This window comes from Nannobrachium achirus, assembly GCF_963921795.1.
Source record: "Nannobrachium achirus genome assembly, chromosome: 14".
In the NCBI taxonomy this organism is placed as follows: domain Eukaryota; kingdom Metazoa; phylum Chordata; class Actinopteri; order Myctophiformes; family Myctophidae; genus Nannobrachium; species Nannobrachium achirus.
The window spans coordinates 18729324-18745251 of record NC_137821.1 but is presented as its reverse complement, the minus strand read 5'-3'; the positions used below and the strand labels follow the sequence as shown (position 1 = coordinate 18745251).

General features: G+C 41.9%; 1 protein-coding gene across 1 annotated transcript in view; it reads left to right on the top strand.

Moving 5' to 3' along the window:
* LOC308297681 (pyruvate carboxylase, mitochondrial-like) overlaps positions 1 to 15928 on the top strand; it is a 550569-nt gene that overhangs the window by 102924 nt on the left and 431717 nt on the right. Inside the window, exon 10 of the mRNA XM_080741213.1 lies at positions 1061 to 1179. Within this exon, the coding sequence (XP_080597339.1) occupies positions 1061 to 1179 (119 nt within the window). The remainder of the gene's footprint in view (positions 1 to 1060; positions 1180 to 15928) is intronic.

Below are 15928 nucleotides of genomic sequence, written 5' to 3'. Positions count from 1 at the left end.
ATAACACCTTCTCCACCTACGCCTCATCCATCACTGCTTGGACGGATCCAGAGCTGCATCTGATCAGGCATCCTGTGTCTGAGAGGGAGCAGGAAACGACTCTGGCGACATGCGTGCCGTTGTCTATCTATACAGTCCTTTTATTAATATGCATTAATCTTTTTCTATATTAATGCAGCGGGGCTACAGGAGGGGTTTTTCTTCTTCCACGAGGAGTTTTTATAATGCTTCCTTTATGATTTATTGGAGTATAAGCTTGCCGGAAGGCCGAAAGCGAGGTTTATGTTTTCGCTCCTGTGAGTCTCTCTGTCCGTCCGTTTGTCTGTAAAGAGCTAATCTCCGGCACTGCGGGACCGATTGGCATGAAATGTTGCACGCAGACCCTTGGGAGGCCAAGGAACAACCTCTGCCCCATATTTTTGTTGTTATAAGGCCACCATGAGGCCAATATTTGCAAAACGAATGTTTTGCTACCACAAACACTCCTGCAGATTTTTGTCCAATCCTCACGTAAATCGTCACACGTTATTATCTCTGAAGTCATTTGATCAAGACTAATCTGTCAGATTTTCCCACATTCCATTTTGAATGGCTACAATTGGCTTCCAAAGGATGCGGAGTGGCCGTTTTACACGAACTGCCACAAATCCTGAACGCGGAACCTGATTGCCATGAAACGTTGCACGCATCCTTTCACTAGGCCAAGGAAGAACTGCCACGCCATGTTTTTAATTGGCCTCAATCTGGGAATCTGCACTCTGAGGAGTCGCACTTTTCTAGTTGATCATGCATTGGTATTAAGATCTTCATCAGGGCAAAAGTTCATCAGGAACATTTCACCCTGATGAAGAACATGTTTCGACCCCCGAGGTCGAAACATGTTGGCAGTTGCCTTTTAATAAATAAAGGCTTTTCCTCCTTTTTACACCTGAGATGTTTTGATCCTGTTTGATCCGTGAGCACCGTTGACACTTATTACTATAGTTTCATATCTCCTGGGTGCACCTGGTCGTTCTTGTTTTTTTCTCTGTGTTGACCTGTTGTTGGTATCACCTCACAGGTGGGCTACGAGAACGCTGGCACCGTGGAGTTCCTGGTGGACAAGCATGGAAAACACTTCTTCATCGAGGTCAACTCCCGACTCCAGGTGGAACACACGGTCACTGAAGAAGTCACAGAGTAAGTGACACGTGTACCTTCTGTGTGTGTGTGTGTGCGCACGCGCGTGAGTGTGTGTGTAAGGTGTGAGGTCCTGGTTATCATCTGTCCATAGACAGGTGTCTTGTTTCAAGGACGGATGGTTCCCACCTTGACGATGTGGTGAAGGATGAAGAGGCTGGGTTGGAGAGCATGGGGGAGGAGGGAGGATTGATAGAATGCTCACATGTAAAAAGCGAAAGATAAGAGACATTAGTAAGGACAAAGAGAGAGATAGAGATAGAGAGTTGAACACAGGCAGTGTTGATTTTGTCGACTAAAACTATGACGTTTTTTTTTTGTCGACTACGTTTTTTTCACTGACGAAAACTAAATTAAAACTAAATTAAAACTAAGCTGTGATGACTAAAACTAAAACTAAATATATTGACAATTTCGTCAACAACATAAAAACTAGACTAAAACGTTAGGGAAGGATTGCTCTCAGGTGTTGCGTGCTGAAAATAGTAAATCGGCTATTTTCAGCATTGCAACCAAGTGTAAAATCAGTCATTACGATGCCATCAAGGCCTGTCAAAATACATTTCAGTTGACTAAATCAACTGCAGATTTAGTCGACTAAAAACGTATGCTATTTAGTCGACTAAAATTAGACTAAAACTAAAACTTTTCAGGTGACAAAATTAGGACTAAAATTAAAGGACATTTTATTCAAAAGACTATGACTAAAACTAAATCAAAATTTGCTGTCAAAAACAACATTGACACAGGGATAGAGAAGAGGGGAACAAAGAGAGTGAGATGGACAGAAATGGCGGGAGAGAGAACGCGGAACTGATAGAGGTGGTAGAGAGAGAGAACCAGAGGTAGAGACATAGAGGGAGATTGTAGAAGAGAGAGAGAGAGAAATGAATGAGAGGTGATGAAAGATATAAATGGCGTTCTGCTCTGCTGATGACCCATGATATTTGTTACGCTATGAACACACACACACACACACACACACACACACACACACACACACACACACACACACACACACACACACACACACACACACACACACACACACACACACATGTCATGTTATGTGACCTGATACACCACGTCTGATGATCTGGTGGCTTTGAGAAAGGTCCCTGTGACCGAACCGTCCACCTCTTGTGATAAATCAACACAGATGTGTGTGCAGGAATTGACTTTTTTCCTCTGGAATTGGATCTTTGGGGGATTTTGATTCCCTGCACCACAAAAGACCCAAAGCAAGCGATGTGCGTGTTGTCTTCTACTTATCGTGACTTGATACGGGCTCTAAGTGTGTATATGTCCGTCCACACACACACACACACACACACACACACACACACACACACACACACACACACACACACACACACACACACACACACACTTCCCTCCCTCACTGTCTGTCACAGCTCTCTTCATCTACCTTTCAACTGGCCTCTACGATAATCCATAATCTTTGTGTATGTGATTGATCAGTCTATCAACTACTTAATCTAACTAATTGGGAAGCTTTTGTTTATTTATTTTAATGAATGTTGGTGGAAAAATAACCAAATTAATCATTATTATTTTATACTTATTTGTACATTGGTGTCATGCGAAAACAGCAACAAATTGCTTATCTAAAAGCTCACAACGCCTCACGATGCGTTGTTGTCAGCGTGCAGATTTTTCATTTTAATTTTTACCCTTGAATATTAATTATTTTATTTTAATTGGTTATTTTTATAATCTACAAATGTGATTTGTTAGATTAAACCGAACTCTGGTTTAGTGGACAGAAGTCTGCCCCGTGCTTTGTGGGTATAGTGCAGAGCTAGAGTTCATAAAGTTCCACTGCAGGGCTGAGTTGGTAGCGAGCTACAGTACAATAAATCCTGAACACACAGCGAAGAACAAACGACGTGCAATTGCAGTTGGATTGTTGAAGTGCGTATTTGCCAAGAGGCCATCAGGGTTTACTTTATGTCAGGGACATTTTGAAGCCGTATAGCTGATGTGTAGGCTGTTATCTCAAACTGAATTGCTAACAAATGGAACAGAATTAAGCGGATAATGAGCAATGATGAGTAAATAGTCATCATACATTCAGTATTCATATATATTTTTGTAGAACAGTGCGCTGTTGACACAGTCGACCGTAGAATTGTAGATAAAGGTCATGTTTTGTGTGGTTTAATGGTGCGTGAGATGGTACTCCATAACTAAGTGCTTTAGTACCACATCGGCAATGAGTGTATATAGAATACTGCGTGTGGATCATGCAGAGCATTAACAATTGTTTTATTCACATTAGAAATATTAATAAAATTAAATCATTCCTCTCATCAAACAACCTTAAAACAGTGGTGAATGCCCTAGTATATTCTCGTCTAGACTACTGCAATGCCCTTTAATCTGGTCTCAATCAAAGTTTGATACACCGTTTGCAGTTGGTACAAAATGCGGCAGCGAGACTCATCACGGGTACCAGGAGATATGAGCACTTAACGCCTGTTTTAGCTGCATTACACTGGTTGCCAGTCTCCTTTAGAATTGATTAATGAATGGCCTAGCTCCAAGCTACTTGTGTGATTTGTTAGAACCCTATGTGCCATCGTGCACCCTTAGATCAGCTGGTCGGGGAGAGCCATAAGGCTACTTTGGTGACCAGAGGAGATCGAGCCTTTGTGTTAAAAGACCCCAAACTCTGGAACAGCCTACCAGAGGAACTCAGATTAACCACATCATTAACAAGTTTTAAATCCCTTTTAAAAACCCATTTCTACCGAATGGCCTTTTTATCTCCTTGAGATACATTATGTTTTGCTCTGTTGTAACTGTCACTTTTTAATATTTTATTATTATTGCATTTCTGTTGTGTAATTTACTGTTTGTGTTTTTGATTGTTTAAGCACTTTGTAACTTTGTTTAAATAAGTGCTATACAAATAAAGTTTTATTATTATTATTATTTCTCTCTCTACTTCTTGACCTTGTCTTATCCTCTTGAGCCCCATTGCCCCCGCCGGCGGGGGCAAAAGGTGTTGACCTCTGAACAGCTGTCAATAAATGTCAATAAATCAATATAGACCAAATCAAACTACAATTTCATTGTTGATTATTGTTACAGTGGTCCTACAGCATAGTAATCAGCTGCCATTGTACTTTTCATCCATACATTACTCATATTACAGTATTATTACTAATTATTGTTACTCGTTTTTATCATTTTTCACCCTATACTTTAACATTACTAATATTACAGCACTACTCTCACTAAAACATCTGTAGAGTTTACTTAGTTTTGAATATTTTCATACAATTTTGCCTATCAATTGATGACACCTTGGTGAACAATTTCTCTATTCAATATATATGTTTTCAATGAGGTCTTGAGGCTCATTCACTATTCAGAAGGCAGATTTTCCATAGGCGGAGGTCTTTTTCAATCCTCTTTTCCTAGCTAAATGATCACAGCAGGACAATTTTGTAAGAGAAATGTGATGTATTACATTGCATTTGTGAATTTGCAGGGGTTAGCTGACATTTGGTGGGACAAGATTAGCCACAATCATTGTAGTTTTGTGTCCACAACTGTTCCAATTTGGGCATACATTTTAGGCGGATTTTTCCCCTGGACCCCCCTGGGGCTTGTCCAGTGTACAACCTTGTCTTGTGCCGAAAATAGCAGATCTTCAAGGCCACAATGCGTTGCGAAGACGACACATTGCGAGCTTCTAATTCCGCTATTTTTGGTGTGAATCTGGCCTCATCCTCTCATTCATTTAGTTTGATGACATTTTATCTCTTGCCTTGACATTCTCCGATGCGTCTCTCGCCGTTTCCCCACACCGTTCTTTTTCTGTTTTTATGATCTCCCGTTCTATCATCAAACGAATAAACCCACCTGAGCTCACGGTTCTTTCACATTATGAAGTTTCATGATCCTCGACGACGCCTGGGGTGTCGCACCAAACTCTGGGTCCTGGGTACAAGGATTCACTGCGGGCCCCCCGTGAATGTTCTTCATAGTGGGAGGGGGTTTAACCCATTTAGACTAGTGGGAACGCATTATTACGCGTTATTTTGTGCTTTAACTATTGAAAAAATAGCAGATATACAAGGTCACAGCGCGGCACCGAGTGCTGAATATTTTAAATCCTTCTAAGGTTTTTTGAAAAGCCCATGTTTCTATGTCAGTGGTGCTCAAACCTTTTCGTGTGAAGGACCCCCAAAATGATATGTATTTGGCCACGGACCCCCATCTCAAAATATTTAGTTCCAGGGAACCCCCATAAGCAACATTTTAGTTACAAATGTTTGCTTAAATATTTATAAAGATTTGCAGATTTTCCATTTTCACGACTTTTCAAAAATAGCAGATCTACAAACTTGCGGTGGGGCACTCGGTGCCGCGCTGTGAGCTTGTGGATCTTCTATTTTTCAATAGCTAAAGTATAAAATAATTAAGGCCCTTCCACCTTGGGGGCCTAGTAACTCAGTCCCACTTTTCCCCCCTTGTGACGCCCCTGCTCATGATCCTAGACGCCTCTGCAGACAGGAACATTCCAGCAATGACGGATCAAGTTGATTTAGCTATTTCATTTACCTTCCTGCCGATTACATCCGTGTTTTTTTGTCATATTAGCACTCTTAGATGTTATCGTCGTGCCCGACAGAAAAAAGGCAATATATTGAACTAATATTCTCACTCTTTTAAGGCTTTTATGCTGGATTACTGGAAAGCGTCAGAGATGAGATCGTTACTTTGTACTTAAACATCAATAAAAGAGCCAGCCCTCTCCGATCCTCTCTCTCTCTCTCTCTCTCTCTCTCTCTCTCTCTCTCTCTCTCTCTCTCTCTCTCTCTCTCTCTCTCTCTCTCTCTCTCTCTCTCTCTCTCTCTCTCTCTCTCTCTCTCTCTCTCTCTCTCACACACACACACACACACACACACACACACACACCTTATCCACTATTTTCTTATCTTCTCTCTACTCTCTCTCCTCTTCTTCATGTGTTCCCAATCTATATTTCCACACTATACTGTATTTCCTCACTATATTTCCTCAAGTGCTGCTACCACAGGGTGGAGATAAGTTAATAGAAACCCTGCTTGGGGTATTTCAAACATTGGCCGATTACTTGATATCCAGTCTCAACCATTTCCTGGCTCAGGTTTGTCTGCGGACCCCCTACCGTGTTGTGCATACTGTATGTCCCAAACTGTTTTCCTCTTAATTGGCGACGAGGGGCTGCTTACTTAGTATTTTTGCCTTTAGAGATGCTGTAGCATTTTTCTTTTTTGTGATCATGTGATTTTTAACTGTAGATTCACTGAAGTTTACATCTCATCTATATTCATTTACTTTCACTACAGCGCTAACAGCCAGCAGAGACAGCGGGGAGGTTGGCTCCGCCTTCTTAAAGGAGTAGTTCACCACTTTTCAACCTGTCTTCATATAATAGGTCCTCACTAATGTTCATGATAAAATATCACAATTTTTTTCTACTCAGTCCAAGTCTCCTAGGAGAGCTGTGGGAAATTCAGAATCCATCGTCTTGTGACATCATCATTTTCCCAAAAAAAATTTAATCAATATTTTTGAATTTTTTTTTTTAGATTTTTATTATCGCGAGAACAATGGCTTCCACTTTAAAATTGCAACTTTTCAGGAATAGAAAGCCTGCAGTTTCTATAAGCTGGATTGGCAATCGATGATGTCACAAGACAATGGGTTTCTGACCTGCCCACAGCCCTCCTCTGAAAAAAAAAGAAAAAAGCTATTTTTGAGTGAGGACCAATTATATGAACATAGGTTGAAAAGTGGTGGAGTGCCCCTTTAAGCCATATGTTCTATTATTTATTCAGCCATAGAGCAACAAAGTCTGACGTCATTTACACATCCTATCTGGTTCCTAGGCTTTTAGTTTTTTGATATTGTGTCATATACTGTAAGAACTGTGTTCCAAAAATAAACAAATTATCGAGGACAGGGGTCTTCAACATTTTCCCCAGTTGAAATGTGATTATTTTGGGGGTCGCGGCCTGAAAAGGTTGAGAACCACTGCTCTATTGCATTTTAGCGGGGCAGATAAATGCATTTTTGCACTAAAATACTTCACAAGTGGAAAGAAACCTAAAACTTTTCACAAGTACTCCTTAGGGGTTGTTCCTATGATAAAACACGTTAGACACTGAAAAATCAAAATGGCTGCCATGTTTCCAAGATGGCTGCCTCTGAACAGTACGCCAGCCAGTTAATGTCCGATTTTCATAATATTAGAGTTGTTTTGTATGTTTTAAAAGATTCCGAGTTCATTTATTACACTTTTAAAGCAGCCAGAATATCCTTTCTGACTTTTGGTTGGGGTCTTTCCTCACCTGGGACCCCCCAAACAGACCCCTGAGCCTATTTCAGTAATCGCTCTGCTCCTGCTCCAGAGCAATGTTAAATTAGATCATAAATGAAGCATAAAAGTTGTTGTAACTGGGCTCTGAAAGCAAAAATTAGTAGTAGCAAATACCAGGGGTCTTCCACGGGGCATCCGGGACCCGGGGTCCTCAGAGTTACTACAGGGGGCCTGCCGAATCTTGATGGGGACTTTTCTTTTCTTTTTTTTTTACATTTAAACAGTTTTCATTAGTATTCTCAGTATTATTTACCAGTAAGACTCCCTAATCGGGAGATAACATTTTTTGTGTTAGACAGACAGGTTCACAGCTGTTACTGCAGGGATTGCAAGAATTAAGGTATTGCAACTTCTCACTTTGGGCGCGCAGACTAACATGTCCATTTATTGCTCTACACTCACACTGACAACACAACACACACACACACACCTCTTTGTTATCATCACCCCAAAACCCGCACCCTATCCTCTTAAAGAGCTCACGGTCAATTGTACCCAAAGAAATTCACTACTATATATGTCCTCCCTAATAGTGTTGGCAGTTTCCACTAAAGCATTTGCAGGGAGGGAGGAGTGCAAGGCAGGTTATTGTTTGAGCAGCTGCACCGTCCCTTGTAACCTGCTTTGCAGCCACATTTGATGAGCTCAAGTACTGCCTTTAGAGCAGGGAGGGCAAGAAACCTGACTGGAACATACTAGGCCGGGAGCCAATTCTGAAATTGGCACAAATTGGTACCACCCAAGGTGACCGTACGTTTTTTACATTTTCGTCTTCGTACATGTCTCTAGTTTACATTTTGGTATGATAACCCTTTCTGAGACCCAGCTTAATTGATGTTATCACCCGCTAGAGTCGGTCTCCCATCGACTTTCTATACAGGAGGAAAATACCCTGAAAACCTTTTTTTTCTGGGTATTTAAGTAGGATGTGAGGGGTCTAACTAGGGGTTTGTCATGATGCTGAATCCATTGCAAGCATTTGTTTTGCACGAAAAACATTCCGTGGGCTAGAAATGGCCTCAGAAAACAATACACGTATGGGTGAGTATTCATGTTAGTTGGAGGCCTTAGGTTTTTTTTTCTCGTGCTAATCAGTCTAAAAGAGCAAAATTTTGCACAGATGTAGCTCAGGGCATGCTCTAATGATTTAGCTAGGGCGCCCGAGTCGGCGACCTTCGGGGTCACCACAGCACCCACAAAACTCTGAAAAGTGATGACTCATCACTTTTCATCACTAAAGTCGATGGGAGCCCAACTTGATTTGGCCGCTGTGGCGACCCCGAATGTCGCAGACTCGGGCGCCCTAGCTAAATCATTAGAGCATGCCATGAGCTACATCTGTGCAAAATTTTGCACTTTTAGACTGATTAGCACGAGAAAAAAAAACCTAAGGCCTCCGACTAACATGAATACTCACCCATACGTGTATTGTTTTCTGAGGCCATTTCTAGCCCACTGAATGTTTTTTGTGCAAAACAAATGCCTGCAATGGATTCAGCATCATGACAAACCCCTAGTTAGACCCCTCACATCCCACTTAAATACCCAGAAAAAAAACTTTTCTGGGTATTTTCCTCCTGTATAGAAAGTCGATGGGAGACAGACTCTAGCGGCTGATAACATCAATTAAGCTGGGTCTCAGAAAGGGTTATCATACCAAAATGTAAACTAGAGACAAGTAGGAAGTCAAAAATGTAAAAAATGTACGGTCACCTTGGGTGGTACCAATTTGTGCCAATTTCAGAATTGGCTCCCGGCCTATACCCTCCACTCTCTGAATTTCATCTATTTTCTTCAATTGGTGGAAGCTCAGGGCAATTTATCAGGTATGACAAAGTAGGCTTCATAATACGATACCTTCATCAAGGGACATGATTTTGAGGAAGTGCAAACACGTGAAGATTCCTTATCAAGTCCTTGCCTCCGGTATAGGCGGCCCGCCGGCCATTTGAGGCCCGCGGGGGGGGTTCTGTCCGGCCCCCACCAACCCCAGTAAAAAAAAGAAACAAATATTTTGGGGGACCAGTGAAAGTTACAGGTATGGTGAGTGCGATATGAAACATAAGCTTACCTTAATCACAGTAATCCTTAATCATTTTCAATCATATTCAAGGGCTTTTGGAGAGAAATGTGACAGACAGAGCACTGCAGAGGGAAGGTGCGTGTGTGTCTGTGTCCAGCTGATGCCATTAAGTAGTTGACAGCCCCTCGTTAATTGATCAAAGGAAGGCAATTACTGTATGTCTGCACTGTCAACTAGCTGCTGTTATACAGTACAGATGCATACTTTTCAAGCAGACTGGTTAATTGGTTCTTAACTTATTTTGTTTCAACTTTAAGGAGTGTATTTGTCATAATAATTATAATAATGGTGGCATAAGAGCAGCAACAACGCTAGTATATCTGAAATGTCACTGGAGTATAGTGGGATCACAGCCATCGCACCCTGCAATGTTGTGGCCCTCGGCTTGGTACCCTAGACATAATTCTTACTGTATTTTAGTGAATCTCTTAGGGCATAATTGACCATGGGCTCTATAAGAGGATAAGGTGAGGGTTTTGGGGTGACAATAACAAAGAGGTGTGTGTGTGTGTGTGTGTGTGTGTGTGTGTGTGTGTGTGTGTGTGAGTGTGTGAGTGTGTGAGTGAGTGAGTGAGTGAGTGAGTGAAATAAATGGAAATGTTGTTCTGCGCGCCCACAGTGAGTAGTTGCAATTCCTTCACTATTGCAATCCCTGCAGTAACAGCTGTCAACCATAACTGTTTAACACAACAACTTTATAAATAATACTGTGAATACTAATAAACCATCAAAGTACAATACATAAAACCAGGATACATAAAAACATTCAAAGTTTCAAATGAAAAAAAAAAAGAAAGATCTCATCGAGATTTGGCAGGCCCCCTGTAGTAGCTCTGAGGACCCCCCAGGGGTCCCGGACCCCCCATGGAAGACCCCTGTTATTTGCTGCTAGTCATTTTTTATTTCAGAGCATATTTATTCAGATCTAATTTAAATTTGTTCTGGAGCAGGAGCAGAGCGATTACTGAAATGGGCTCAGGGGTCTGTCTGTGGGGTCCCAGGTGAGGAAAGACCCCATCAAAAGTCAGAAAGGTTATTCTGGCTGCTTTAAAAGTGTAATAAATGAACTCAGGATGTTTTAAAACCTACAAAACAACTCTAATATTATGAAAATTCAATATTAACTGGCTGGCGTACTGTAAAACATATCCGAAAAGGCAGCCATCTTTAAAACTGGCGGCCATTTTGAAAATTAAGTGTCTAATGTGATTTTTCTAAAGAATGACCCAAGAGGTACACTCTGTCACATTTTGGTGCTTCTTTCCACAACTGAAGTATTGTTATCCTTAACTGCCCCGCTATTTGGTTTAAGGGCCTTGCACACAATTCGTTGCAATGCACTTGTCTCACTGCACACCAGTGTGCCTCATTAGAACATTTGAGAACCACTGTAATAGACCTTTATAGATCATACTGTACATTCTTAAAATGAACCAAATCCCTTGGACATATCTTGCTGGTCTGGTAGCATAGGCTTCCAGATTACATTAAAGGTATATTCAGTGATTGAATTTCATTCAAATAACAATATAATTGGGACATTTTCCATTCATTCTCCTCACTAGAATGTGTGCTGACCATATAAGGACTTCCACCATGGCCCGTGTTACGAGCATAGCTAGATTCAGTTTTCATATAGGTGGCCAGCCAGTCCTTGACCAATCAGGGTAGAGTATGGCCGTAGTTATGTGATGTGTAGTTATGATGGTCAAAATAAAGGTTTTGAGAACCACAGTTGCTCTGAATTAAGAATGTCTGCTAAATGCCTAGATTGTAAACTACTGAACTCATAAAATGCCACAGTCTCGTAGTAAATCAGTATCATACATATCCTGAAGCTGGAGACTTAGGCCTACCGATATTCAGTGATTGGGTCTAATGATCAAAACGAGAACATTATAATGGTGTAAAAAATCTATAAAAAATTTAACATTTCCACGCTTTAACTCTCCTACTGCCAGATTATTTATTTATTTATTGGGTCTGGTGCCATCAAAAAGCGGCTTACCTTTGCGACGTTATAGTAGATAGACAGACAGACATTTATTTATTTATTTTTTTGGGTTGTGCAATAGTGCACTTTGGTCTGCCAGGCAGCAGAGGGCGGCGTCATGCGAGAATGAATGTGAATTTGCCTGTTATGTGTTGAAGAAGAAGAAGACCAGTCACTGGCCACAGCGCCTCAGAGCCAGAGAAATCAACAAGGAAGTGAATTGTTCTCCGTTGATGTTAACGCATAATGGATTTTTTACACCATCACCGCGGAAAATGTGTTTACAGTACACGGCCGCGCGACCCCTCATCAGCTTACAGTCATCAGACGAACGAACCGAACGAGCGCCGTATTGGCGGAGAGGTCTTGCGAATTGGGGCGAACGTGAACGTTCAAAGCGTGGGGAGAGTTAAGGCCAGTAAGGGACAAGATGACCCCCAGCCACATTCATTATCACTGAATACACCTTTAACTATCATCCACCAAGCGTTGGTGGTAGCATATCTGACGATGGCAGGGTTTGCGGAGAGAAAACCCCCAGGGGATTGTTCCCCCCCCCCCCCCCTTCCCCTCACCATAATTACTGGAGGTGTACGCTAGCTTGCTAAGCTAACCGCTGACCAACAAGAACCTCTGTATCTATCCAGGAAAGAGAATGGGAGTTCATATCAGTTGAAACCGTTATTATTTTTTCTCAGTTTGAAACCATCTATCAATTAGAGCATCTATTTGAACATTATCAACTATCCTTTGGACCAGTACCATAGTTACCCCACAGGCCTCATCATTTCACCAGTGTAGTGCGCGGTGGGACTCTAATAATGGTCCTGGAGCCTGGCCTGTGGTCCCTCTTTGGTGGAGCAATTTGTGCGTCTTTGTGTGTCTGTGTGAGTGAGTGGCTCTGTCACTAATAGAGCCGTCAGCCATGCAGGTAATTCCTCACAGCGAGTTGTCAGAGCCTCTCCTTTAAACGCATTTAGGCCTAGAATTATTGAATGCTTTAACTATGAGCTTGTATATCTGCTATTTTTGAAAAAGTTGTGAAAATGTGTGCAAATATTTGAATATATGTATTTTTAAAGCAAATGTTTGTAACTCAAATGTTGCTTCTGGGTGGTTCTTGGAACTAAAGATTTTGAGATTGAGGTCCGTGGCCAAATACATATCATTTTAGGGGTCCTTGACATAAAAAAGTTTGAGAAGCCATAGTAGTCTCTCAAGAACAGACTAACTGAGCTCCAGTGAAGTGAAAAGGACCTTTTCTTTGACAATGGCTAGCCAGATTGCTGACATAGAAACATAGGTTTTTCAAAAAAACCTTAGAAGGATTCAAAAGACACTTATAGAATCGGGTCAAAATTCAAATGTTCACAATTTTTTAAAAATAGCAGATCTACAAGCTCACAGCACGGCTGTGAGCTTGTATTTCTGCTATTTTTCAACAGCCTAAAGCATAAAATAATGATACACAATAACGTGTGCCCGTTCTGAATGGCTTAAACGCATCGTTCTCCTCCCACCTCTTTAATCACCCTTTCATCAGCCCCATGGCCTAATTTGTTTATTTCGTCTCGTCCTCTTTTTCTTTTTTTGAATGGCTCTCCCCTCCCTTGTCTCGCTCTGTCTCCTATCTATCCGTCTTCACCTATTCTTTACCTCCCCCTCTGTGTCTCTCTCCATCCATTACTCCTTCTGTTTGCACCCTGGCATGTATGTACACTCATCGCTGTTTGTGTAACTGCTTGCGTACGTGGCTCCTCCTCACCGCTGCTAATGGGATGTGGTTCCTTCCCAGTGCTACTAATAGGACGTTATCTGTAGCTAGGGTCGATGCGCACACACACGCACGCACGCACGCACGCACGCACGCACGCACGCGCGCACACACACACACACACACACACACACACACACACACACACACACACACACACACACACACACACACACACACACACACACCTACCATCACACACAACAACACACACCATCATGTCTCGTTCCTCTTCTAATCTGTCTCTTGTCGTTCTTCCCTCGGGCTCCCTTCTTCATCTGTCTGTCCTCAACTGAATCCATCTACCCCTGTATGTCCTTATGTCTGTCTGTCTTTCTGTCTCTCTGTCCCCTCTGGGTGATGGGTAGCATTTGAGCAGCCAGGGCAGCTACTGTATGCGTGCGAGATGATTAGATCGTTACCGGCATAGTTTTCAGCAAACTCCGCGTTTCCCCCTGTCAGTTCCTACGAGTCAGTCGTCGATCATTAAGTGGATCCTTTTGGCAGCAGCCATTTTGATAGGTAAAACACAGCTGAAGGTAATATTGTTAAATGTGGCTGTGATCATTTCGGCATTTCTGTGTGCCAGCATGAAATTGGCTGTACAGGAACTGTCCACATACGCTGGCACACATAGTAACAACCAAATGAAATGCACACACAATTTACTGTACATGTATTACCTTCAGCTGTGTTTACCGGTCAAATGTCTGCTGGGAAAATGGAAATCGTTCTGGCAGGATTTTATGCCAACATTTTCTGCATTTTAGAGCTTAGAAATATACACTACGATATATACAATCACTCTTTGTCTGCCTAACCCGAGTTTCCCAGAGTAATTTTATTTATTTACGCTGGATGGCGCGGTTCGCTAGCCTATGGTTCTCCACTTATGTCCGGCGTTTTCTGGACGTCACATGACACGTCAATGACGTAACCGGGAAAACATAAAAAGTCTTTCCTCGTCTTTAGGAGGCGATGGAAAAACACCTCATCATCATTGATGTGGTGGAAACGAGGTGGAGGACGCGAGGTTGATGCGAGAGCCTCTATCTTTGGAAATAAACACTCAAAGCCGGCAGCCTGAACCAAAGAGATGTTTTAATTCTGACAGCCAATGAGTTTATGTATGAAATATTTCAGTACGAAACAGAGCTGCTATCCGGGATGTTGGAAAGTTGTGGATTGAAAGTATGTAGTACAGTAGTTCGACATCATGAAATGGAGAGAGAGAGAGAGAGTTGGGGGGCGACACGCATCAAAGGTAGTCGGGATCAGGATTCGAACCCGCATTACAGCCCAGGTGCTCCGGAGCGCAAGGCCAGCGGTCGGGGCCAAAAGGACAGAAATGTATCACATTTATAGTAGGATAAGGATAGTCTTCTATTATAGTCTTTAATTGAGCGGTGGGAGGCTGGGACCCTCAGTATTTATAAAATCCATGCCGTGGCCCTGGTCTTTTCCGCCGACAGTACCAGAGACCTCTCATCTTCTCCTAGGATTATTTATAGCCTTAGCGTTGGGTGAAAATGTGCTAAAGCGTGGTGGGCATGCTGCTAGCTGTGAATTTAGGTTGGGTTTGGGAACATATCCTGTCATATCCGGGACATGAAAGCCAGAAAGAAGTGCATTTCTGTCTATTTCTAAAAGGTCACATTGCTGGCAGAGCTTCTGGTCCCTCTGGGTATGCACGCTTTTAAATATCTTCCGTTTTCAATTTCAAGGTTATGGTCCCCATGTCTTTATTTAGTGATTTTATTTTACTTTCTTTGGTTTGTTGAGTGGGCTGGTATTCAGTCCCTCTGTATGTAGCGTTTGATGAAAATGTAAGCGTATTCTGTTCTCGTAATTTAATAACTTAATAATCTGTGTAGTGTGTTTTCAGATGGAGGGTCAGTATGTTAACTAAGTTTAGATCATTCTGACCCCTTAGAGTGCCGTCATCATTGCTTCGATTTGGCGGTTCAGTGCTAAATAGACTCGAGGGGATCCGATGTTGAGAATATTTTGATGTTTCAACTTTCAATGAGTTTCTGGGTCTGCTTGATTTGCAGCTGATGCAGACAGAATTTGTAAGCATCTTAATGTGTCCGCAGAACAGCAACAGCCCACGTTCTGCCCCGCAGGCATCATTTGGAGTGTTCCTGTGAACACACAGAGGATATATTTTTTAGCAAGATTCACTTTGAATTTCTCTGTTGGGGTTTTATTCCGTTTATTTAACCCATGAAGACTTGAGACCAATTAAAATCCCATAATAGTATTCTGAAAAAACAAAACAAAACAAAAAAAACGTATGTTTCTATGTCAGTGGTGCTCAAACTCTCGTATTTGGCTGCAGACCCCCCAACTCAAAATAATTTGTTCCAGGGACCCCCAGAAGCAAGGATTTGAGTTAAAAAATGTTCACTTTAAACAATTTATGTATTCAAAGATGTGCACACATTGTCACGATTTTTCAAAATAGCAGATCTACAAGCTCACAGCACAAAGTGACAT